Below are 27549 nucleotides of genomic sequence, written 5' to 3' on the forward strand. Positions count from 1 at the left end.
ACGTTTAGAAACAAAAATCCACTTAAACAACAATGGCGCCATTTACAAAAATAATAAACAAAATGTACTCTATTAAGATGACATTTTCATAGCTGAATACAAATTTAGTTTGCCCGTACTGAGAAAAGCTTTTAGCGATAATCCGTTTGAAAGACACCGTGACGTCTTACCGTAGTAAGGTTTATATAAACAGAGCCCGGTACGATTTAACTGCGTACAAAAAATCGCATCCTATTCTTTAGAGTTTAGATTATTACTAACAAGTATGTTACTAACTATTGTGCAGTGGTCAGTGGTGAGAACCTTGGACTTCAAATCGGGTGTTATAACCCATACACGTATCTGCACATGTTATAACATCATCACTGCTCTAAACGGTGAAGAAAACATCGTTAGGAAACCAGCATGCAAGAAGTTGGCCAGCGTGGTAGATTATGGCCTGATCTCTGATAAGAGGCCCGTATCCCTGCCGTGGGAACGCATATGGGCTGATGATGATGATGAATAACTATTTTATAATCTGCGTGGTAGCTTTGTCGCACCTCTTGCCTGAAAATCATCTTTAGTGCATATTATTCATTGTGGTACCGTTAATATTTGGCACCCCTTTCTTCATAAAATCATGGCTTAAAGATCTTCATTTAAATAGACATTAATGAGGAGAGCTTTCCATTATGTTATACAAATGTAACATACTGAATACATTATCCGACTCCTTTGTTATAATATGTTTGTTTTATATTCAATATGCACGCCCCGCGTTAACGTTTGTTTAAGGCCAATATTATGAATTTAGCTCGTTTTAAATATTTTCGCATTTTCAGGAAATTAATCTTATTATTTTCTTTAATTTTCAATTATTTTCATGATATAAACTATGTCGAAAAACGCAATAAAATTGTTATGTTTGCAAACGCCTTAATGGCGCTCAATGGAAGCTTATTGCGATAAATACCTCTTAATTTACCCATAAAATATGTATAATGAACTTTACTCGATTTTCCCATGACCCCAAAAAGGTTTAATTCGTCACTGGGGTAGGGATATCTAATTATTTATGTATGTAAAACCAGAGTGTTTTGAAAATTTATCAGTAAACATGAGATACCTAAATATTGTAATTACATGAATTTCGTTTATATGTATACAAGTATCACTGTTTATAGAATGCATATTTATATACCTAGCTATCATATCCGCTTAAGCATTAAGTTATTTGTATCCTTATTTTTACAAATTTTAGAGATTTAAATTCACTTTAAATAAAAAATATAAACTTTAATTTCAACTCACACAAACACAACAAATAATATTGATAAAAATGATAAATTATACAGGGTTATTTGTAAAACACCGGCAACCTCGCAGGACAAGATAGCTAACATCATAAGTAACAACATTTGATCTACGACTTTTGGCATAACGCAATAAATTATTTTTAAATGATTTTTTAAGCTTTTATTGTACTCTCCTAACATTTGTAAGTCTATGTTCTATTCATTATCGAAAGGACGACGCGACGCCCCCTTTCCCCTCTCGTTCGCTTCTTGTTTACGTAAGTTTCGGAATGCGCGTAGAGTTTATATCAAACGGAAAATTAAATGAATATTTATTTTTGTATGAAAATAAAATCTAACAAATTATCAAAAGTCGTAGAACAAATGTTGTTACTTATGATGTTAGCTATCTTGTCCTGCGAGGTTGCTGGTGTTTTACAAGTAACCCTGTATAAAATTATTCACACAGACATTAGTTGTGGTTTGATGCGCAAAAAATACGCCCTTCAGGACATCTGAAGTATATTCTAGACTAGGCACTAATTTAAGTATAAGATAACGAATTTCAACAATTGTAGATGCATCATCCTCAACAATAATATCATCGCGATAAGTCAAATTCTAGGAAATTAATATCAAATACCGATTAACCAATTCTACGCTTCATGGGATTTGTTAATTAAAGTCACTTCGGCTTAACATTTATACAGAATGCAGGCAGACATAACTAGCGTTCTAGTATTCATAATATTTATTAGTTTTTGCGACAGCTCAATTCTTCGAATAAATAATTTACCCAATTTGAAATTAGTTGAAGCATTGATCGCCAATTTCAATAATGAACAACCTAATCTTTTTATCATAGCTCAACACAAAAATAGAAAAACTGATTCCGAAGAAAGAAATCAGAACGAAAATCTTCATAACTTTAACAGAAAAAAGAAACTTATAAGAAAGATTGTACCACATACTGAAGATGAAGGTAAAATAGAGTATGATTACAAATTGAATGCATTTTATAAACCAATACTTAGAATTCACAAGAAACGTATAAATGACTTAAATTTTGAAGAGAATAACAATGATAATGCATACGAAAACTTATTTCAAGATAATAAATTAAACAAGGATGAGGTTATTAATATTGCGACAAATGTTTATAAAGAACTAGAAGAGAAATATGATATTATTGACAGTGATGCTGAGGAAGACGTTGTTTTTAGAAACGACAATGTAAACGTAGGAAGTATAACAAACCATCAGAATTTTAAACCAGTAAATCCTCATTTCGATGAACTAAATGATGGTGAAATTCGAATAACGAAACAGGTGAATAAAAATAAACAACGTCCTAAATACAACAATGTTAATAACAACGAAGTGTTACAACAATTAGAATTATTAATAGATATTTATCATCACTTAAATAAAATACATTCGAGATCACGAAAACTGAAATCGTATGGAAAAATAATGCCAACTTTGAAGAAAATTGATTCTTTAAGAGCTCATTTTGATAAGTCTGGAGAAGCCAATGATCCTTTAGCTCCAGGTAACGAATTGGGAGAAGATAAACCTCAAAAGGAAACGAAGACTTGGATGCCGTATTATCCACCTTGGAACTATTGGTCGGTAAGTTGATTGTTAAAGGGCTGATAGACGTACGAACTTTAAAGCCGCGGTTTTAAAGTTCGCGTACTTACTCGGCTCGCGGCGGTGACAGACGTGCGAGCCAAGGCGGGCTTCGAGTAAAAGGGGTGACAGACGTACGAGTAAGTACGCGAACTTGTGGCTCGACGACCTTTTTCGCTCGTGTGTCACCCCAAGTACGCGTACTTAAAAACCGTCGAGTAAGTTCGTTGACGATCCAACATGTTTGAAATTTTACTCGAAGCCCGCCTTGGCTCGCACGTCTGTCACCGCCGCGAGCCGAGTAAGTACGCGAACTTTAAAAGGGGTGACAGACGTACGAGTAAGTACGCGAACTTGTGGCTCGACGACCTTTTTCGCTCGTGTGTCACCCCAAGTACGCGTACTTAAAAACTTAAAAACCGTCGAGTAAGTTCGTTGACGATCCAACATGTTTGAAATCTTACTCGAAGCCCGCCTTGGCTCGCACGTCTGTCACCGCCGCGAGCCGAGTAAGTACGCGAACTTTAAAACCGCGACTTTAAAGTTCGTACGTCTATCAGCCCTTTAAAACCGCGACTTTAAAGTTCGTACGTCTATCAGCCCTTTAAAATTTCAAACATGTTGGATCGTCAACGAACTTACTCGACGGTTTTTAAGTACGCGTACTTGGGGTGACACACGAGCGAAAAAGGTCGTCGAGCCACAAGTTCGCGTACTTACTCGTACGTCTGTCACCCCTTTTAGAGAAAACAAAAGATTTTTGTTTCGAGACCGCGCCGTCTCCACCATGGTAAGAATTAAAAATATATCTACGTACCTAATACGTACGAGCGGTAATTTGTTGTTGTTAATCCATACTAATATTATAAATGCGAAAGTATCTCTGTCTGTCTGTCTGTTACTCAATCACGAATACGAAATTTGGTATAGAGATATTTTGATACCCGAGAAAGGACATAGGCTACTTTTTACCCCGGGAAATAGGATAGGTTTTATCCCGGAAATCTCTCGGGAACGGGAATTATGCGGGTTTTTCTTTGACTGCGCGGGCGAAGCTGCAGGTGGAAAGCTAGTAAAATATTATTTAAAAATAAAAACGGTTAGGTATTACCTTCTTACAAAGAATTATTGATTGAATGGAAAAATTGTATTGTACATTGTACAGATATCTACGTTAACAAGACTTAAATTTTCTATATTTTGCTTTATAAAATATGATAATGAATAAAAAAATGATTAAATTATTTCAACAGTCGAAATCTTCCAGCACACAGGCTTTATTTGAGTGTATTTTTAAAGGGAATTAATAATTTGATCATATTAATGTCTTTTTTGCAGTACAAGAAAACTATACATCAGGATATATGCCCCGGGAACCAAATACGAGTAGATCACATGTGCATTTGGATGCAACCGCATTAGGATAGGTAATACAGCCCTATTCCTTTATCGCAATTTTCAATTCATCATTTTAAAAGAAATAAAAATTTGAATGAAAAATCTATTTTTATAATCCTATCTTGTGTTAATGTAAAAAAATAAGTATATTTGCTAAACTTAGTTGCTAAAATAAAGATTCATTTTTCAATATTTTTTTTTTTATTTCGTCTCTACATTCAGAAATAGGTATACGCTAAAAATAGACTAGATAAAATAGACACTAGATTCAATTATACGCAAAATTTAGAGCAATTATCGACAATCTAGATAGTTTTTCATGCCAGAGATATTAGTGTTTATTATTTACATAGGTATGTAAATGTTTTTAAAGCACATAGTTACTTTAATATCAATATATACATTCTGTATGTATCCATGTATAATACAGTTGATCATAACACAGATATTTATTTTTCAAAACTAAGCTCGTTCAAAAAGCATATTGTTAACACTTTAAACAAATTGTATAAAATTTAAGTTTTTACTTTTTAGTTTCAATCTATAATTAAATTTTTATGAAAAATTGCGTAAATAGTGCGTAAATTGCGTAATACTAATGTTTATTTTAAGTTAATTTTGAATTGTTTGAACAAAAAATTTTGTATCTATATTTTTTTAAATGAAAAATAAATAATATTTTTCACAGAACAGTGATTAGCTATCGGTTTAAATGTGTGGGTTTAGCGACAGTGGTTTTCATACTTTATTGCACTTCAATTGGTTTTTACTGTTCTGTGATATTTTTAGTATCTTACGAGTGCGGTCTCTTTGGGTTGTCTCATAAAATAAAACTCAAATTTTCTATAAAGAGTTTATTATACAAAATAATTCTTAAACAAGTAATATCATGGAATGCTGCGAAATGAAATTCGTTTTAGAGATTCAATAGTAACTTAACATAGTCTATGAAATCTAAATAATAGCATCTACAAATTTAATAAGTTTTTCATATATTGTAAAACAATTTGGTTTCCCTACCAATGGTTAGATCTCTACTATTTATTATTTTAACAATTAAATCGGTATTTTATAGTTATAGATGAAATTTTACGTTTTACAATACAGTAAACATTAGCAAGCAAAATGTATCATGCCAATTATCATGCAAATCTATGTGGTGTATAATTAGCATTATCTCTAATCTCAATGATGCAGAAAATTATTAGTTTATCAAGTATTTTATTCAGTTTCTAAACCAAAATTAAATGATGCATTTTCCTTGCGACAGTTAAGTTTTAATATTTTTTATACAAAAAAAAAATTAAAAATGCCACATGTGCATAAGAAAAACGAATCATATGGCCTTACTAATAAAAAGTTAAACAATGGATAAATTTCTACCATTTTCTACCATTGCTATGTCCTGCTCTTGCTCACATGAAACGTCAATCATAAAAACAAGACAGGTTATTGCAATAACTAATCCATTGCATAGCGAATGGGTAACATTTTATTAGTAAGACCGTTAGTGTTTAAAATTTTATAATATTCTCTGAAATACCACTTCTATCACTTTTTTAAACTACAGAGTATTTTATACATATATGAGCAATTTTTTTAAAGTAACGTTATATGAAAAAATATATAGTTAACCTATTTAAAAGCATTATAATATATAAAACTTGACATTTGAAATACTAAAATGTAAAAGCGAGCGTAATTTTGCACTTTATTTATTTTATTAAACTAGAAAATTGTACTTAAATTTATAACAACTTAAAATTCACAGGGATATACAAACTTTTGCAAGACCTTCATAATCTCTTATAGATAGTAAAATAAAATAAGTGGTCATATTATGTTTTATGTTGAATTATTCTACCCGCATTTTCAAGTATTTAGACATTTTTATAACTACCCACATTTATTCAATAATATAATAGCATTCTCTTCATTCCACATAAAACTGACCACTTATCATTACAGTATTTTGAAGTAATTTCACATTAGACTTTCTTTATTCATAATATTTATGCCCCAAACTCACTTAAGGATACCCTAAAACAAGTTTTCGAGAAAATAAACTTAGTGACTTATTCCCCTCTAACTTAACTCCCATAAGTTTACCCCCTTGCTCGTAAACTTAGCAACTTTCTCCCCCCTTTTATTAACTTACAAATCCCCCCTCCACCCCTCACTTATTCATTCATCTTAACTCCCGTAAGTTTACCCCCTTGCTCGTAAACTTAGCAACTTTCTCCCCCTTTTTATTAACTACCAATCCCCCCCCCTCCTTATTCATTCATTCATTCACATAAGCACATAAGTAGGAGCAGCCTGTACTCCACAGTTGTCCTCCTTCATGCTCATAAGCACATATCCATCGTTGCCCCATAAATTGGACCAGGAGTTCTTGATAAGCCAATACTTTTGCCCGTTGAGGATTCCATAACCCACTGCGAGTACAGCATGGTCGAGCTCTTCTACCTTGTTCTTGCTGTAATCAAATAATTATATGGTGAATTAAATTTTATTTCAAGCACACAATCAAAAATATAGATAAACTAGCTGTGCTGTGCGGTTTTACCCGCATTGCCTATGCTCCATCTTAACATGATGATTTGTAGCCTATTTTTATTTATTTGATTTATTTCAGATAATTGCAATATCCATATAATTGTTAGTATTTTGTTACCTTAAAAACTATGTTAGTATTAAAATTCCACAATTAATTATTAACAATACTATATTAAATCATAATGTGCTTGAGGGATTTTAATCCAATGTCTCAAGACATTGTTTTCCATCTGTCCACGAAGAGTCTATATATTGACCCAACCTGTTACTTTTTAGTCATATTTTTATGTAGGTATGAAGATAGTTTAGACTGTCTTATATATAAATCTTATATATAAAATTCTCGTGTCACAATGTTAGTCTGCATACTCCTCCGAAACGGCTGGACCGATTCTCATGAAATTTTCTGTGCATCTCGGGTAAGTCTGAGAATCGGCCAACATCTATTTTTCATATGTACCACGGGCGAAGCCGGGGCGGACCGCTAGTCTATCTATATTATACTTTTTACCGCGGTAAAAGTTCTAATTTTTCTCGGAATTTCCGATGACAGTGTTTTTTAAATTTACATTTATTTACATACATATAAAATGTTATTTACTATATGAAAACTTCTACTTGAAATGCCAGTTGTTTATAGGTTCTATTATATTGTGTGCATAAAAATAAAGTTATTTCGTATCTTAAAACAATAATAACTCACCATTTTGGCTCATAGTACACTCCGTTGGAATAGAAGCTGAAACTCTTGTGACTCGCGTCGATGGCCACTGAAATTGGACCGTGCTTGAAGATTGCCAACTATAAATAAATAAGAGAATTATATTTTTTGGTTTTTATGGCATTCAAATGCTTTATAAATATAAATTTATAAAGAATAGAAAAAATTCGATCACGAGGCGGGACTCGAACCCGCATCCTTCGCGCCATTCCGGGGCGGATGCCTCACCAACTCAGCCACTCGTGACCCGCCTGAGCAATCTAATTTATTCTATTCTTTCAGTTTTATGTGTCTTAATGTGTCTTAATTATAAATTTATATAATAAGAGAATTAATTAATTTATTGTATTATTAATATATTATGTAATGAGAGTTACTTTAGTCGTTGCTAATTTATATTTGTAATTTTTATTATATTTTAAACAGTCAAACGTCTTTTTTTTTAATCTAATAAAGGATTTTTTATTTTTTATTTTATATAAAATGTTTGATATAAATAAAAATCAAAATATTTTTATTATTTTTGGGGGCACATTCATATATAAATTGAATTAAATTAAGTAATAAGTAATTTTGAGAGTTGTAAATTCTTATATCAATTGAATAATATCGAATCTAATATATATTATAAAGGCGAAAGTTTGTATGGATGTATGGATGTTTGTTACTCTTTCACGTAAAAACTACTGAACCGATTACAATGAAATTTACCACACATATAGAGGGTAACTTGGATTAACACATAGGATAGTTTTTATCCCGGAAATCCCACGGGAACGGGAACTATGCGGGTTTTCCTTTGCAAACGCGGGCGAAGCCGCGGGCGGAAATCTAGTAGTAAATATTACTATACCTTAAGTGCATTCTCATTTTTAGTGGTGACATTAACCCATCCCTTGATTGATGTTATCAAAGTTGTATTGTCAATGTGACAATAGCCATCCTGTAAACAAAATTTAAATCCATATTAATATTATAAATGCGAAAGTAACTCTGTCTGTCTGTCTGTTACTCAATCACGCCTAAACTACGGAACCAATTTGCATGAAATTTGGTATGGAGATATTTTGATACCCGAGAAAGGACATAGGCTACCTTTTATTGCGAAATATGTACCACGGGCGAAGCCGGGGCGGACCACTTATCATAAGATGCTTTTTTATTAGATAAACTCATGAAATTTTTATAAATGTTTCAATAAAACTGTATATATTATATCGAGTGAGTCGGTTACATTTATATGTATGTTTATTTATACATATGTCATGTCGACGACGATTTATGTATCTTTGAATCTTGCCAAAGAAGTTTCACTTCTGACACATGTGGGTCACACTCTTTTTATTATAAAACTAGCTAACCGCCCGCGGCTGCGCCCGCTTTGTCTTATAACTTATAAATTATATACTAAAACCTTCATCTTGAATCACTCTATCTATTAAAAAACACCGCATCAAAATCCGTTGCGTAGTTCCAAAGATTTAAGCATACAAAGGGACACAGGGACAGAGAAAGCGACTTTGTTTTATACTATGTAGTGATAGTAGGATTTATCACCTGTCCAAGATATCCGCCATAGTCCTCCTCAGTCGGCAAACCATGCTTCATGATCCACTGATAGGCGCGGAAATCTTCGCCGCCGTCACAACCGTTATTACCGAAACTGTAAAGAAAATACAATATAACTCATATAACTTAATAGACAATATTTATTTTATATATAACTCAAACTCAAACATTTATTTATTCAATTAGACTTCTTTTAGAAGCACTTGAATCGTCATTACATATTTTTTACATTTCGATCGATTTAAAAGCTAGAAGGGCTTTAAGTTATTAATTGTTATTAACAAAATGACTGCTGGTTACTTGAATAAATGAATGAATCCTACTAATATTATAAATGCGAAAGTTTGTATGGATGTTTGTTACTCTTTCACGTAAAAACTACTGAACCGATTACAATGAAATTTAGCACACATATAGAGGGTAACTTGGATTAACACATAGGATAGTTTTTATCCCGGAAATCCCACGGGAACGGGAACTATGCGAGTTTTCCTTTGCAAACGCGGGCGAAGCCGCGGACGGAAATCTAGTTATTAAATATATTTGTATCACGTACATAGAATAATTGATTTGTATTATATTTCCTTTTGATCGAGCGTATAACGTACATGAATAAAATCAAGCACATTATTACACACATAAAGAATACAATACTACTTCATTCTCTAATAACATTTGAATTTGAATTTCGAATATCGAATGTCGAATGTCGAATGTCGAATGTCGAATGTCGAATGTCGAATGTCGAATGTGGAATGTCAAATTTCGAATTTCGAATGTCGAATTTCGAATGTCGAATGTCGAATGTCGAATTTCGAATGTCGAATGTCGAATGTCGAATGTCGAATATCAAATATCGAATTTGAATTTGAATAAACTCACCCCCAAGAACAATCAACGAGCGCTTGCTGGCTCAGTCTAACCAAGTGACCTCCGTTATGCAGAAATAGGGCTCCTTCCACTGCACCCACTGTACCGAAGGACCAACACGAACCGCACACCGATTGATCTGGAATAGAAATCAAATCAAATTCAAATCAAATATAGAAAAATATATTCGAGTTGCACTGAGATGTATGTAATAAAATTAAGCTATTTTTAAACCATTATTTAACCATCATTCAAGCCATTTGAAATTGAATTTCTTTTAAATTCATATGTTAAGGCCGGTTGCAGAGCTTCACCGACCATCAGTGCGTACGTCAGTCGCGCTTGTCATATGTATGGAAATACGCGTGCGTATGATCGGTCAAGCTATGAACGGTTTTATGTATTTCAATTCGCGCTTGTCATATGTATAGATATGACAAGCGCGACTGACGTACGCACTGATGGTCGGTGAAGCTCTGCAACCGGCCTAATTATTTCAATTCAATTCTATTTTTATTTCAATTCAAATAAGAAATAAAGAAATATTATTTATTTGAATCCACAATATTACAATAAACACAATGACACACAAGTTACATTAAATATTACCTTTGGACTAGGTTTAAAATAATGTTTTATTCATAATATATATTTTATTATTTACCTTTAACTGGTGTAACAGCACCAAACAGCCTCCAGTCGAATTCTGGGGGCAGTTTCACGCTCATGTCTTCTAATTCAGCACTGCCGTATGGAAAAGGTAGACCTGTTAACAGAATAAAAAAATAATTGCCCCTTTTTCGTTTTTTCTCTCCATAAAAACCTTTGCAGAATTAGTAGAGCCCTTCTTGAGTTTTACGCTTAGCTAAACATATTTTGGCGATTAATTTTTATTATACAGACTAGCTGTGCTCCGCGGTTTTACCAGCGTGGCTCCGCTTCTGTTGGTCTTAGCGTGATGATATATAGCCTATAGCTTCATCGATAAATGGGCTATCTAACACCGAAATAATTTTTCAAATCGGACCAGTAGTTCTTGAGATTAGCGCGTTCAAACAAACAAACAAACTCTTGAACTTTATAATATTAGTATAGATTCCTTTACGAATATTTTTGTTCTTGCGTATTTGTTTTGGGAATATATGTGTTGTTGCTTTTGTATTTGTATTGTATCTTACTATGTATTCGTATATAATATACATACATTCATACTAATAACTTAGTTGGACAGTAAGACAGAATAAATCATAAGTTCAACCTAGACGGTCGTGTCATTTGCACCAGCTCCCCACACCTCACTTGTATTTATAGATTACTAGCTTTCCGCCTGCGGCTTCGCCCGCGTTTTCAAAGAAAAACCCGCATAGTTCCCATTCCCGTGGGATTTCCGGGATAAAACCTAGCCTACCTCAGTGAAGATGCAGCTTTCTAATGGTGAAAGAATATTTGAAATCGGTCCAGTAGTTTATGCGTGAAAACCATACATACATACATAATTACAAACATTTCCTCTTTATAATATTAGTATAGATAGTAAAGGTTGACACTCACCAGGGTTAGGCCCGGAGTACTTGCGTCCTCGTAGCGCAGACAGTTCATCATCAGTTCGATCAGCCAAGTGGTTCACTGATAGTGTGAAACCACGACGCATTCTGTTGTTTGAGTGAATGTATCTGTGTAAGGGAAAAGAGATTATTAAAAAAACGACGTGTGTCACTCGGGGACTGCCGCGGTAAAGCTATTGCATGCTATGCCTTCAAGCCACACCTCCGCCCGTCGGAGTGGGGAGCGTGAGGTTTTTTCGTTACGGAATTTCTCGATTCGGTCCCCGCGCTCAAGGCCCGCGATAGAAGCTATGCAATAGCTTAATTAATTACTTTTTAACGGATTTTAAACACGATTTATTCATTTTGTTTAACTCAACGTTGCGAACGTTTTTTTTTTACAAAGTTTTTAATAAATTTGCAATCTTGCACAGATAAATACTGTCAAAATGTACATTACGAACTGCGATTATTTTTACGTATATTTTATACTTATACAAATTACAACTCAAGCCTTGACATTATATCAAACTAGCATTCCACCTGCGGCTTCGCCCGCGTTTTCAAAGAAACACCCGCATAGTCCCCGTTCCCGTGGGATTTCCTGGATAAAAACTAGCTTATATTACTAGTGGATAATGTAACTTTCGAAAGGTGAAAAAATTTTTAAAATCGGTCCAGTAGTTTATGAGCCTATTCATTACAATCAAACAAACAAAAGTTTTCCTCTTTATAATATTAGTGTAGATTGAATAATAGTACTTACTTAGAAATATAAACAATAACTTACCTAAGGTTCTGTCTGAATATATTCAATCTCTTGGCGTGTTCAATTTCACTGGCATACTGTTTGCTGTGTTTCGTTTGGAATCTGTAAAAAAAATATTATATTTTATTGAAACAAAACATTCACATATTTCATGAAACTTCAGAAAAAAAACATATTATGAATAAAATATAGTGGTGTCGATAAAACATGACTTGATGTTGCAACATCGTACATTTCATATTTTTAGAAATTTAAAATTATTTTGTTATGCGATAGGATAAATAACTTTAGTAGAATCGGCCATTAGGAGGATATAATATAATGACCAAATGAATGTACGAATAAAAAAACGAGCAAACCTATCGAACTCATCATCAACATGTACATCGTGTACGGGATGTACGAACTCCTTCATCGTTGAACGTAGCGTAGTGTTTGTAGTAGAACTAATAAAACTAGTAGAAAAACTAGTAGAAAAATTTGAAAGATAAGCAGAAATCGTAGGATTAGGATCGTTAGGATTTAGGATAATAGAAATAGTTAAATATGATAGAATTAATGAATGAAAAAACGAAGAAATAAATTTATAAATAAACGATTGTAAGAATGAACGAACAAACCTATCGAACTCATCATCAACATGTACATCGTGTACGGGATGTACGAACTCCTTCATCGGGTTGAACGTAGCGTAGTGCTTGTTGCCGGGGCCCGGGAACGACGTGCATTTGTAGCCTGGAAAAACGATTTAATCATTATATTATATAAGAAAATTTATTGAGATAAGACAATAAAATAAAATAGAACATAATTTGAATGTAGGTACATACATTTTGACGTGACAACGTCTTAAATTAGGTTGCGGCTGGGAGTCACTTATGAAAAAGTGTAACGCTCGGTAACGTTACGATAAGTCACCGAACGAGAGAGAGACGTTGTCACGTAAAATCTTCGCCCGTAAAACCGACTTTACAGGCAACCATTTTTTTTAAATACTATAATAGAATATGTTCATAATGGGTATTCATAATAACTGAATATATTATAGATGTTATAATCAACAAGACTTTTTGATATTTGGAAGGAAATAAACGGTAACTACTTTTTTTACACTGAAGTCGGGATTTCAGCAAGTTACTACATGAATAAAACAATAATTTCATTTAAAAATTACACTATATTATGAAGAATAAAAATGTTACCAAATATAAGATAAGAAATTCGACAGAAAAATATAATACTTAAATACATTGAAAATAAGGATTAATTTTATTTTTAGTTTCCATCAGAAACTCACTTGGATCAATTTTGAAGACATCTTGATTAATATCATCCACATCGTAGTCGGTGTAGTCAATGTAATAATGGTCGTAGTGTGAACCCAGGAGAGAGTTGTAGCCTTTCATTTCGTACCTAAAAGGATAAAAAGTTAATCAAAATCTATACTGAAGCTGAAAAGTTTGTTTACTTAAACGCGCTTATCTCAGGAACCACGGGTCCGGTTTGAATAATATTTCACTGTTAGAGAGTCCATTTATAGAAGGCTATAGGCTATATAATATCGTCACGCTTAGACCAATAGAGCGGAGCAATGCAAAACTCTAAATCGAATCATAAATCGCCTATCGAAAAAAGATCGTCCAAAAAGGTCAGCGCCATTAAATTAAATATTCATTGAAATGAACACCTTATTTCGTGCAATTAATGTTCAAAGTCCATTGTAGAACTTATAAGTAAACTCTGCCTCATAAACGCATAAGCAGACTTTTCCTTCAGACAATTATTGAGCGCGATTATGCCTTGAATTGAACTCGAATCATTTAAAAACCTTATTATACGTATATATTATATATTATATTTGTAGTAATAAACTTCTTTTGATTTCTTCTTAATTAAAATATAAATATAATAATTAATTTTTTCGCTTAAACATAGGTTTTCTTGCCTAATTACTAACCTCACAGGTATAGGTAAGACATCCCCTCTCAAGCTTTTCCTGTACTTCACCCACATTGTGTATTTGTTCACTTTATCGCCGATCGTGTTCACCATCCGCCATTTCGACGTGTCCGAGTCTTGCATCGTTTCGGTGCCTACAAGATTACAAATTATAAGCTACGAGATATTAGTACATATATGCAAAAAATATAATGGGCCCTCATCACAATGGGCAGTATTGGCGATTAGAGGCAATCGCGATAGTGTAGAAGGCCTAAATGTCTATAATCGTCCTCATTGTGGATGTTTTTTCATAATCGCCGTAATGGCGGCAAACACCAATCAATTTGTTGGGCCAGCGCTGCCCATTGTGAAGAGGACCCACTAGAGTGAAAATATATATACACTTATTGGTAAAATAAATTCTAAAAAACTCAAATTAGGAAAAATGACTTGAAATAAGACTTAAAATGCAAATAGAAAGAGATGAAATATCATCACAAAGGAATTGTATTCACTCTATGTCAATTGATTGATAAATATTCTATAACTAGCTAGTCTCACCATTCAAATCCTACGTAAAAAATCAGAGAGCAAGGAATCAGTTACATCCTGAACCCCATTTTTAATATTTAATTAAAAAACCTTCAAATAGTTTGCTTATATCAAGCAACACTGAATAAAATTTAAAAGAGCAACTAGGGAGTTTCTTGCCAGTTCTTCTCCATAGATACTGCTTCCCGAATCGGCGGTTAATGTTCAAAATATATAATGACGATTCAAAAGTGCTTCTAGAAAAAGTCAGTCTGAATAAATATTTGAGTTAAAAAATTGTTTGAGATAGGAATTCATTAAAATATTAAAAACTAGCGGTCCGCCCCGGCTTTGCCCTTGGTACATATTTCGCAATAAAAGGTAGCCTATGTTCTTTCTCAGGGTCTAAAGATTGTCTGTGCCAAATTTCATCAAAATCGGTCCCGTAGGTTATGAGCCTATTCAATACAATCAAACAAACAAACAAAGTTTTCCTCTTTATAGTATTAGTGTAGATAATTGAGGGTAGATTCATCTTGTTTACTTACCGACAAATTTGAAATCTGTCATATCAGGCAACACCGATTGGACGTTGATACTGTTATCACTGCTACCGTTCACTTGTAGGCATGTCTGTTGGTTCAGCACTTGCTCCGTGGTTATTGGTGCTATCTATTAAAGAAAATAATGGAAACTTAATCACAAAATAGAGATGGAAGAAATAGCTTATAGCCAATATATTGTGTACCAACTAAGTACTTTATTTTTGACGAGATTTCCACCCGCGTTTTCAAAGGCAAAACCCGCATAGTTCCCATTCCCGTGGGATTTCCGGGTTAAAACCATCCTATGTGTTAATCCAAGTTACCCTCTATATGTGTGCTAAATTTCATTGTAATCGGTTCAGTAGTTTATGCGTGAAAACCATACATACATACAAACCTTTCCTCTTTATAATATTAGTATAGAAGTATAGACAACTTAACTCGGTATACTTCTTACTACAAAGAAATTTAGAATGTAAGTACTTAGCTGAAGACCCAGAATAAGACATAGGCTACTGTTTATCCCGGAAATCCTACAGGAACAACTATGCGGACTTTTCTTTGAAAACGCACGCGAAGCCTCGGGCGGAAATCTAGCGTTGTTATTAATTTCATAAATTAATAACATACTAGCTTAGTTTCGAACAGAAATACGATAAACTTCTATTAATACAAATATACATCAAAAACAAAATAATCAATGAACACAAGTCGATATTTCCGGTATAATAGATATTAATTAATTAATTATTAAAATGATAATACAGAAAACTACACGTGTTTATGTTTTAAAACAAAAACAAGCAATATTGTAATTATAGAAAAGTCCTGTAAATTACAACATTAATAACTCAAGAACAACCAAATAGATTTCAATTATTTTTAATAAGCTACATTTTTGTCCGTGGTTGGTCGGTGGTTTCAGGATAATTACTTAAGTAATAATAGACATTACGTAGTAAATAAGATTTATATATTTACAAAAAAAAAATTCCAATCTCCAAATATGTAAAACACGAGAACGGCTCGACAAATTCTGCAAAACTTTCGGAAAAAATGTGAAAAGTAGAAATTTATAGTTATGACAGAAAAAACAGGTTTATACAGAACCCTCGGTGAGCGAGTCCGACTCGCACTTGGCTTTTTTTCTAACGTTTATGATAAAGCACAGGGATTGTAATCAACGCATAAAAAAGCAACTAGTAATTAATAAAAGATACAATACCTTGATGGAAGTACCAAACTCCGGGAACACGCTTGCCTCCAGCTGGTACGTCTTGACCATACCGCCATAGTAGTCGATGCGAGACTTGGCATTCTTACGGTCGTACCTGTAATTCATAGAATAAATTAGATTTTTTTTAACTAAAGTACAAGTCAATTCTATTAGGTGTAGCCGATCCGAATAGCTATTAATTTATATCAAACGTAATAGACCTTTTTAGATTGCAAAAAATCTGCAATTTGGAAACTATCTTTTTAACCCATTGAGCCCCAAGCGGCCCCCGATCGGTCCACGACACAATAGATTTTCTATTGTGTCTGTGATTCCGGGGCCTGAGTTATTAAAATTTTGAATACATGATATTTATAAATAAATTATGTATGTCCGTATTAACTATTTGTATTATAATTTTGACTTGAAGTCGTTACAAATTAAATAAAATTTATATTTACGCATATATTTCATCTTCAACATCCTTTACCTTATTATTTATCGTCCTATAAGTGCACGAGAACAATCGTGCATACATTACCTACAGTAAATAATTATCTATTGATTCAAACACACTGTTAGAAAACGCTAAATACAGTTAAATGCCTTGACCTATGTTCAATAATCTTTAAAATGAATGTTGCATCATTCATAAATATTTGTAACTAGCTGCTCCGCGCGGTTTCACCCCCGTGGCTCCACTCCTGTTGTTCGTAGAGTGATGATATATAGCCTATAACCTTCCTCGATAAATGGGCTATCTAATACCGAAATAATTTTTCAAATCGGACCAGTAGTTCCCGAAATTAGCGCGTTCAAACAAACAAACAAACTCTTCAGCTTTATAATATAAGTATAGATAGAACGAAAATTATATTCCGTATGGATTATAAGAACAATTTGTAGAAATACAAAATTTTTAAAATAGTTTGGCCCGTGCCGGGTGTGGCAAACGAGTTCTTAAAAATCTTGAAAGGTTCTATTTCTTTAAAATTTTTACATCTCCAGTATTTAACAGGGTCCATAGGAAATTTCCACCCAGTATATGAATTTAAGTAAATAGAATAATTACTTCGTTATTCAAAGTAGGAAATTTCAATCATATCGCGAAAATATTTGAAAATTTTACGAGCTTTTTATCACAATATGTGAAGCTAAAAGTATGTTAGAATGTAAATTATTTATTATATTTTATTCCAATTCCTATCATTCTCAGATAATCAGTATTTAAAAAATAATAATGGTATATTTTGGGAGATATTTTCAGCAGTGCAGAAATATTCATTTTCTATTGAATACTTGAAATACATTGAGTATTTAATGTAGATCAAAACTAAAATTATTTCTATGTTTGCATTGCCGCAATATTAATTATAGGTATTATGTAGAATATAGGATAGCCTAAAATCTACAAAAAAAATTATTTAGCTATTCAGGACACCCTGTACCTAAATATTTTTTTGTAGATTACACTCACTATCGGTATACTAAGCACTATCGGTATACTACAAATCCCTTCGATTTGTAGTTTTGCATACACTGATCATGTAAAAAATACATAAGCAACAAAATTATGTCAAAAAATTTTTGCTAAATTTTTCCTTACAAGCCGTGTTTTCTTCTGTAACTTCGCGCAGCCGGCATGTACCGCTTCGCTATTGTGAGCATTTTGTCTATGAAAACATAATTTTAAAAGATAGCTCACTTGCGGGTGGCAAAGTTAGGCGGGTTGCTTGTTAGGGGGGTACACTGTACACATAGTTTTAAGAATTCATCTATTGGAAAAAAAAATTGCGTCTGGAATTTTTAAGTATTTTTTGCGTACTCAGTGTACGCAAAACTATAAACTCCTTTGAGTTTAGTATACCAACGGTAGGACATCCTGTATAACATTGGTACAAAATATAATACAGCTTCAATTGATAATTATTTTTGATAAAACATCAAAAAATCTCTTTATAACATTTGTATAGCCTTACAATATTTTGCCACTATTCAAATTAAATCCATACTAATATTATAAATGCGAAAGTAACTCTGTCTGTCTGTCTGTTACTCAATCACGCCTAAACTACTGAACCAATTTGCATGAAATTTGGTATAGAGATATTTTGACACCCGAGAAAGGACATAGGATAGTTTTTATCCCGGAAATCCCACGGGAACGAGAACTATGCGGGTTTTCCTTTGAAAAAGCGCGCGAAGCCGCGGGCGAAAATGTAGTAAATAATAAATGTAACTCTTAATATTCACTACAACACAGTAATGACACAATTTCAGGTCGTAGACCGTAATAAATATCATAATACAATATTTTGTTTATTATTTGTTTAATCAGCAAATCCATACGCCTCATGTATGTAAATAACTGCTTATCATGTGACCTTTGTATAGGTCAATACAAATAATTATTGAAATATCTGCTTCGCTTCAATTGATTTTAAGCGTTAACTATTTCTTTGTTCTTTGCCAATTTTAAAATAAAGTAAATGTTTTCTATGTTTACTTTATTAACTCTTATAATAATTTTAACATACTTTTATTTATTTTGAGCATCTGTTAACTATACCTACTGTATTGTTTCATTGACTTGATAAATCAAATTAAACATAATTATAAAGTAAATTTCACTGAAATATTTGTGAATAATCTTTTTTTTTTTTCATTAATAGAGTAGCCATTCATTTCAATTAAAAAATAAAACTGAAACAATTACATACATACTTCTTCTAAAATTTATGATTCTGACACCTAAAATTACTGTCTACTCGTTTTACTGATTAATTATCTAAAAAAGGAATACCTAGATGCCAAACTGTGAATACAAAAATTATGATACATTCTAAATATTCATAATAGGCATCTACAATAATTCTTACTTTAAAAAATACATAATATCTAACATATTAAAACTATGTGATAAATTCAATATATATTTTTATACTAGCTGTGCCCGCGACTTCGTCCGCGTGGAATAGTGACTGCATAGTAAGTAGTTACTACTTATCTTAAATTATTGAGTAAACACAGACTACCATAAATAATTAAAAGAACTGTAAGTAAAATTTATTACTAAACTGAGCTAAACAATACAAAAAAAAATGCCTTATTAATTTTCTACGTAAAATTTCTTTTAAATTATGTCATATTATTTTTAGGCACCAGGGGGGAGGGGAGCAAATTTCTTTTCCTTCCTTCCTAGTATGGATGTTTTTAACTATGTATCGTGCAGCAACTGATCAGCTTAATCGATACTCAGTTTTTATCAAATCCAGCACAAAATCCAAATCAGATCTTTCCTGAATCCTGTCTCACGCCTGTAGTAACTAAACCGTTTAGACCGTGCAATAAAAATTAAATTAAAAAAAAACAGCGCTACGAAGAAAAGTGCATAGAAAAAGGAATAAATAATTTCACAAACTTCCCGAAGATTTTTAAAAATAAATACCATTTTAAATATTTATAAAAAAAAAACAAAGTCGTCGGGGCTGCCATGCCAACATCATCATAATATACCTCATTATCAAAATATTTGGTACTTAATTTTAAAGATCGTCGGGAAGTTTGTAAAATAATTATTTATTCCTTTCGGTTTCTTATTTTCATGTAATATATTTTTCAAGTGAGCGAGACCTCCATATTACATTCCTACATCATATTGATATCTATAGGTAAGTTTGTTGCTCCTTGACATCTTTTAAGTTGGGCCGTAACCGTGCACAAATTGTAATGGACCACAGTGGCAAAAGAAGTGGTATACTTAGGAAAAAATATTGCCAAGGGCCAGGCCTATGTAGCTTTGAGTAGAGTTCAAAATTTCCAGGGTGTGGCTATCCTCTCGCTCCCGTATCCCCTCTTCTTTCACAGACTTTCAACACTTCCCTTTCCATCCCTAGTAAATGGCAGAACCGATTTTGATGTAAACCATATGTAATTGTACCTATATGTACACGTCATATCCTGTAGTTTGATGCTCCATTTGGTTTATTTATCCCCACTGTCACCCCTAAAAAGCCCTAAATGTAATAAACGGATGAACCGATTTCGATAAAATATGACTAATTGTAATTCACACGTTGCCCTTTCATATTTTGATATGCCGCGTGAGTATATTATTTGACCACATTCGATTATTGTTCATTCCCACTTTTACCGCTGTAATCTAATAAATGGATAAACCGAATTGGATAAAAATATAACTAAGTGTACTTCACCCGTTATGCACTTTTATTTGATATGTCACTTGGGTATATTTGACAATATTCGTTTTTTTTCATTCCCACTTTTACCCATAAAAAGGTATAATAAATGGATGAACCGATTTTGATAAAATATGTCTAATTAAACTTTACACGTCATGCCCTTTCATTTGATATGTCACTTGAGTATATTTTTGACAAATTCATTTTTTTATTACCACTTTTATACCTATATCAAATAAATGGATGAACCGATTTGTTACTGATAGGTCGTTTGATTTCATTTAATATATCACTTAGGTACTTATATTTGACAACTTTCGTTTTTTTCATTCCCACATTTACCCCTATAATAATATACCTAGGTATAATAAAGGGATGAACCGATTTTGATACACTTTATCTAACAACCAGCGTCGGAAAATATGCTGCCTAACTAAAAAAACCGCATCTAATTCGGATTACCTGTTAGCGAGCTACGGTGGCACAAACAGACACACACACACAGACACACATAGCAGTCAAACACTTATCACCCATCTTTTTGCGTCGGGGGTTAAAAATATAATATGACATATGTAATTTAAAGGACATTAATTTATGTATAAAATTTACCTAGAAGTAAGAATAGTTCAAATTTGACCCCCCCCCCCCCCCCCCACCCTTGGGCACTTTCGATATGATCACTTGGACATTTACAGGAATAATAATTGTAACAGATAACTTACGTTTTATCGTACAGTGTATAGAATGCCTTAGCAAATGTTCGCCGTGAATACTTAAATGGTCATAACTTTTTTATTTACGAACCGATTGACATGAAATAAACACTAAATGTTAAATGAAGATTACCACAATATATTAGTGAAAACCGCATCTTAATCGGATAAGCCGTTTCTGAGATTAGCGTGCACGAACATACAGACAAACAGACAAACAGACAAACAGACAAAAAATTTTTTAACTGCAGTTTTGGGTTTGGGATCGATTTAATAATAGCACCTGCTAATTTTTTTTTATATATTTTGATTGTACAGACACGACTTTCCTAGAATTTTATTATATGTATTGATTATTTATCCATAGAGAGTATGAAAACAAATCAAATAAATATCTTTTATAGAAGCCCTTACATTCTATAAAACTATTTCTTCGCATTTAGTCCTAAAGAAATACTATCGATCGACTAGAACTACAATTAATAAGAAAAAACTACCTAGGTACTTACCACGCATAAAACGGTTCGTGTAATTCCGCGTAAGGTATGTTCAACAGACCCTTGACCGTATAAACGTCGTTCCATTGTGGTGGCGAATCTAATTAAAAATAAAACAGAAGCTATGCTTTAATTTGGAACCAATAATATTTCGCTATTTTTTTTTTAGTAGCATACAATGAAACTTCGAATTCTATGAAACAAAAAGAATAGGTAGTGGGTAATTGGATGTAATTAAATGCGTACTACGTTACAAAAACTTGGCACTTATATCAAAATAAAATATAGAAAAACAATAATTAAATGTTTACCTTTGTTGATAAAGCCTCCCAAACAACCGACGAAGAGACATAGAAATATGAACAAAAACATTTTCAAATAGGACCGGCACAACCGCCTCCGATTGCGTCCTAATGAGAATGACAAATGTAAAATGACAACATTGACAACTGACAGTTCATGTTCTTTATTTTAATTGTGACTACACGAAAATATGCGAAAAGTATGCAACGCCATGTAGGTAGGCAAATGGAATTTGGGGCATGAGACGCTAATCGTTTTCCTAAAACAAAAGGCAGAATATTTTAATAATACCCGTGATTCACATTCAGTCGACAAAAGATGTTTACTTTAAAATATAAGATATTAAATCGAGCAATAAGGTGAATCATTCCATTTTTTATTGTAAATTCTATTGTAGGTATTGAACACGTATTGAAGTGACCTACATGCTAGTATACACACTGAGTATACACTTGTGAAGTCTCAACTGAGTCATAACATAATTATACTAGATCATCTTCTTCATAACTCATAGTGCTCATAACCTATCAATGTTCTTTTTTGCAGCCTTAGTTTGCAGCAGCAGCAGATGAGTAAGTGAAAAGTATTGCGTAGTTTGTTTGTTAGTTATTAGTTTAGTTAGTTTGTTTCTAAAATCCAAGCATACATAAAAAACAAATAGAGACAGAAAGACCACGGAAATCTATCTAACATCTATTTAGTTAAATCACAGTTAAATGTAGACTTGATGATTATAATATAGTATTTTGATTTTGATAGTTAGCCTGTGGGCATTGGGTATCATTGTGTCAAATAAATGTCAATGTTATTGTTATACGCAAAACGTCATTACGTCAAATATTTATAAACAAAGTGCCAATTGCCAATTGCCATTGACCCACAACTTGACCCACAAGCAGTGTGTTTTTTATTAAAATCATAACAATGGTTTCTTGTATAAACCCTAAATAGTATAGTATTTTACGTCTAAAGTATTAATTGTGATCGTGCATGTTTGATTTTGTATATAATTCGTAAACATAAGAATAAATCAAACATGAGTAAGAAACCGATATCTTTCGGCAAAATCACATTAAACTTTCAAAAAGAAAAAAAAGACAATGAATCAACGTCGGGCTTCGGTACTTTCGGGCGCACTCCGATACAGGAGCAAAAGGAAATTGAAGAATTATCAGATGACTTAGAAAGTCAGCATGTACAAAAGGTTATGGGTATTAAAAACTTCGGTAAGAAGGCAAAGAACTTCGACGTGGAAGAAATGATGGAACGTGCGAAGAAAACCGCGCAAGAAGTTGCTAAAAAACAGGCAGAGCTGGAGCAAAAGGCTAAAGAAAATGATGAAGTCATAGGTAAGTTAAAATGTTAACTACATTATGACCTCCTTTTACCTAGAACTTTTAATGCAGTATTCTAAATCTCGGAAAATAACTATAGGGCAAAATATTTTCAATATAACATGGGACTCATACTCTATCTAAGTATCTACTATAATATAGAAAGAAATGCCAGAAATGAGATACTAGTATTGCAGGCATTAATTCTCTGACTTGATTGTATTAGTATTTATTTTTAATTTAATTAAATTCCTTAAGAATCAAAATGTAGTTATTTGTATAACATGGTATTGTGATATGAAGATAACTAAAGATTTGCTGCACCTTTTTATGACCTTTTCTATATAAATTGACTCAATCATGTTGAAGAAATATTGATTTAAAGTTTTTATTAATGTATTTTTTATTTAGGTCCCTTACCACCAACCACATCACCAGAAAGTGACAATGAAGAGGTAATCGGTCCTCCAATACCAGACAGTATATTGAAACCACAAAAACAAAACGATGACAGAGATTCTGACGATAGTTACAATGAGCTAAGCGATTCTGACGATGAGGAACTTAGTTTGGATAAACGGATACCTAATTCACATGAGGTAAGCTTATTTAATTTGTGCTTCTTTTATTAATATTACTTGTAATATTGTACTTAAAATGGCATTCCTGTAGTGTATGAATTTTATAGCATGCATAGTTATAGGTCCCGTCCGATTAGGGCCCTTCTGGCCTCCTCCACTCAAGCAACAGCCCAAGCCGAGGTTCGAGATTCCCGTCAAGGGGGGACGCCCTTGTGCATGTCGCTACCAGGGTGAAGCTTCAGTTCACCCCCGCGTCCGCGTTAAAATGTAAAAGCCCTTCTGGCTAACATTGAGAAACACCTTACAAAAAAAAAAAAAAAAAAATAGTTATAGGTTGATTAATTTTATTTTTTGTAGATAAGGGTAATTTTTATTGGAATTCTGTATAGTTCCTTATCACCCTCTGTGAAAAGGAGCTATACAGAATTAAAACCCAAAAGTTGTAACAATGCTTTTTTGCTTTCGACATCTCAAGTTTTAAACATAAAAAACACAAATTTAAAGTTTTAATGTGTAGTCTTTATTTTAATATTAAAGTATTAATATTCCACATGCAATTGCCAAAATTTAATCTTCAAACAAATCATTTGTTTTTGAATTCTTGCTAAAGATGTTGCTTATAGGTAGAAATGTATCACGGCACAAAAGCCGTAGTGGCACTAGCGGTGGACCCATCAGGTGCTCGTCTGGCGACTGGCTCTGTGGATTATGATGTGTCGTTTTGGGATTTTGCTGGTGAGATGATTTTATAATGTTTTATTTTATAATAATAAACATAGTTGAGGTCTATTGTGCATCCTTTCAAGATGAAAGATAGAAAAAAAGAATTTTTGCATATTATAGCTCTGTACACAATTTTTTTAATATTAATTTGCGGCAGAAATGAAGGTATACATCATGGACCCTTTAACATCCATACTTTAATATTATAAATGCGAAAGTAACTCTACGCCTAAACTACTGAACCAATTTTCATGAAACTTGGTATGGAGATATTTTTATACCCGAGAAATGACATAGGCTACTTTTATCCCGGGAAAATGACGCGATCCCGGAAATCCCTCGGGAACGGGAACTATGGGGGTTTTTCTTTGACTGCGCGGGGGAAGCCTCGGGTGGAAACCTAGTAGGAAATAAATCGAAATTAAGTAAAAACACATTACAAACAGGACAAGTGTTTATATTAAAAATATGAATGATCATGTCAACCTGCACTTTCCATGAAAGTCGTAGTTTTGCGTGTGCATTTCTTAGCTCCAGAAATCAAATACATATATTGTATTTTAATTAATCACCTCTCTATCAACTATTTAGAACCTAATTATTTAGTTTTGCTTTTTGTATTAACCACTAAATAATTGTCACATTAATGAATAAAATATTCCACTCTTCAGGTATGGACTCTTCAATGCGTTCGTTCCGCACCCTCCAACCGTGCGAGAATCACCCAATACGTGCGCTACAATATTCAGCAACTGGGGACTCCATTTTGGTTGTGAGTGGTGCGGCACAGGCCAAAGTGCTGGATAGAGACGGGTTTGAGGTGCTTGAGTGTGTGAAGGGAGATCAGTATATTACTGATATGGCTAGGTAAATATATACTAATATTATAAAGCTGAAGAGTTTGTGTGTGTATTTGTTCTCACTAAGACCGCGCGGCACAGTCAGTAATTTTATAAATTGTTTCTACGTAAACATGCTCCAACTTAGAACGCTTTGTCACTTACGATCAGGTGAAACAACGGCCAAATTGTTAACTATCTATGAATAAAAATAGTGTTGTTCTGAATATTATACGCTCAAATGTTGCGGATCACGATTTTTCAATATATTACAATTTTGCGAATAAGTTTATAATATAAAGATTAGTATTCGACATTTTTTAGACAGTGAGTAAATGTTTCGATCATTTACCATTTTCCGCTGAAACAAAGCTAAATAAAAAATAATAAAAAATGTATATCTAAATAAATTTATTTTCAGAACAAAAGGTCACACAGCAGCGTTAAACAGCGGTTGCTGGCACCCGCACGTCCGCGAAGAATTCATGACTTGCGCACAAGATGGCACCCTCAGGTTATGGCTCACAGAAAACCCGAAACAACACAAAGCAGTCATAAAACCCCGACAACAGGGCGGATTAAAAACGAACCCTACATCCTGTGCTTTCTCCAGAGATGGCAATACAGTGGCCTGTGGTTGCTACGATGGGTCCATACAAATGTGGGACCATAGAAAGAACTTTGTCAACACGTCAACATTACTCCGAAACGCACATCAAAAACAGTCAGAAATATCCAGTATAGCGTTTTCTTACTTGGGGTCCTATCTTGCTACGAGAGGCAATGATGATACAATGAAAGTCTGGGATTTGCGAGCGTTTAAGAAACCGCTCAATGTATTTGGGGGTCTATTCTCGAGGTATGAACAAACTGACTGCGGTTTCAGTCCAGATGACAATATGGTGTTTACGGGCGAATCATTACAAAGGAACCAGGATGTAGGGAGACTAATATTCTACAATGTTAAAACGTTCGAAGAAGTATCGCATATAGATGTGACGAAATCTCACGTGATCAAGGCAATTTGGCATGCGAAGCTAAATCAATTGTTTGTTGGTTGTGGAAACGGTGTTGTGAAATGTTATTACGATAGCAAGAGAAGTTTGCGCGGTGCTAAACTGTGTATAGTGAAAACACATAGAAAGAAACAGTCTATAGAAGTGGTTAGCTCGCAGCAAATCATCACACCACATGCCTTACCACTATTCAAGCAAGAAAAACTACGGACAAATAAGAAGAAATTGGAAAAAGATAGGTTAGATCCGTTGAAATCGCATAGACCTGATCTACCTATAACCTCTGGTCAGGGAGGAAGGGTAGCAGCTTCTGGAAGTACTCTAAGTTCCTTTGTAATAAGGAATTTGGGACTTTCCAAAAGGGTCGATGATGATCAGGATCCTAGGGAAGCCATTTTGAAGTTCGCTAAAGATGCGGAGGAAAATCCCTTCTGGGTTGCTCCAGCGTATAAGAAAACGCAACCGAAACCGATATTTTTGGACGATGAAGACGGGCCATCTGATGCTAAGAAACCGAAGTCGGATACTTGAATAAATCATTACAAACATAGTTTTTTAATTATTTTCGTAACTACTATCCCATTAACTGACACCAAAAATAAGTAATAATATTTTTAGAAAAGTACACGGGACGCTGGGTTCAATGTTAATTTGAACGTAATAAGAATGTACTTTGATTCTACACAACTGCCTAATTGATGTAGATAGTTGATAACAAATCACAGCTAGTCAACGACTATTAGAAATGTGCGGGTAGTTGGGTCAA

General features: G+C 33.3%; 3 protein-coding genes across 3 annotated transcripts; 2 read left to right on the forward strand and 1 right to left on the reverse strand.

Moving 5' to 3' along the window:
- The first annotated feature begins 1984 nt into the window (after positions 1-1984).
- Positions 1985-4403, forward strand: LOC123702019 (putative uncharacterized protein DDB_G0282133). Its single transcript, XM_045649666.1, has 2 exons — positions 1985-2909; positions 4248-4403. Exons 1-2 carry the CDS (start codon positions 1989-1991, stop codon positions 4329-4331), a joined length of 1005 nt encoding a protein of 334 aa, XP_045505622.1. The 5' UTR covers positions 1985-1988; the 3' UTR covers positions 4332-4403.
- Positions 4404-5146: 743 nt separating this feature from the next.
- Positions 5147-22432, reverse strand: LOC123702010 (digestive cysteine proteinase 1). Its single transcript, XM_045649649.1, has 15 exons — positions 22299-22432; positions 22000-22087; positions 16582-16687; positions 15360-15483; positions 14297-14432; positions 13637-13752; positions 12960-13074; positions 12361-12441; positions 11578-11699; positions 10691-10792; positions 10039-10165; positions 9145-9250; positions 8441-8530; positions 7570-7667; positions 5147-6786 (listed from the first exon to the last, which is right to left on the reverse strand). The coding sequence occupies exons 1-15, from the start codon at positions 22357-22359 to the stop codon at positions 6600-6602; spliced, it is 1659 nt and encodes a 552-aa protein (XP_045505605.1). The 5' UTR covers positions 22360-22432; the 3' UTR covers positions 5147-6599.
- Positions 22433-23180: 748 nt separating this feature from the next.
- LOC123702009 (gastrulation defective protein 1 homolog) lies at positions 23181-27333 on the forward strand. Its single transcript, XM_045649648.1, has 5 exons — positions 23181-23639; positions 24036-24223; positions 24829-24940; positions 25600-25795; positions 26189-27333. Exons 1-5 carry the CDS (start codon positions 23327-23329, stop codon positions 27312-27314), a joined length of 1935 nt encoding a protein of 644 aa, XP_045505604.1. The 5' UTR covers positions 23181-23326; the 3' UTR covers positions 27315-27333.
- The last annotated feature ends 216 nt before the right edge of the window (positions 27334-27549 follow it).

The sequence above is a fragment of the Colias croceus genome, chromosome 22 (genome assembly GCF_905220415.1).
Source record: "Colias croceus chromosome 22, ilColCroc2.1".
Lineage (NCBI taxonomy): Eukaryota > Metazoa > Arthropoda > Insecta > Lepidoptera > Pieridae > Colias > Colias croceus.

What these genes read in the sequence shown, in the direction of transcription:
- LOC123702019 (XM_045649666.1), top strand. Translation starts at nt 1,989, where the DNA reads ATGCAGGCAGACATAACTAGCGTTCTAGTATTCATAATATTTATTAGT. An exon ending in CACCTTGGAACTATTGGTCG is followed by an intron (nt 2,910 to 4,247) that starts GTAAGTTGATTG and finishes TCTTTTTTGCAG; the next exon opens with TACAAGAAAACTATACATCA.
- LOC123702010 (XM_045649649.1), bottom strand. Translation starts at nt 22,359, where the DNA reads ATGTTTTTGTTCATATTTCTATGTCTCTTCGTCGGTTGTTTGGGAGGC. An exon ending in CACGAACCGTTTTATGCGTG is followed by an intron (nt 16,688 to 21,999) that starts GTAAGTACCTAG and finishes TATGAATTACAG; the next exon opens with GTACGACCGTAAGAATGCCA. An exon ending in TGCTGTTACACCAGTTAAAG is followed by an intron (nt 10,166 to 10,690) that starts GTAAATAATAAA and finishes TTTCTATTCCAG; the next exon opens with ATCAATCGGTGTGCGGTTCG.
- LOC123702009 (XM_045649648.1), top strand. Translation starts at nt 23,327, where the DNA reads ATGAGTAAGAAACCGATATCTTTCGGCAAAATCACATTAAACTTTCAA. An exon ending in GGATACCTAATTCACATGAG is followed by an intron (nt 24,224 to 24,828) that starts GTAAGCTTATTT and finishes TGTTGCTTATAG; the next exon opens with GTAGAAATGTATCACGGCAC. An exon ending in GTCGTTTTGGGATTTTGCTG is followed by an intron (nt 24,941 to 25,599) that starts GTGAGATGATTT and finishes TCCACTCTTCAG; the next exon opens with GTATGGACTCTTCAATGCGT.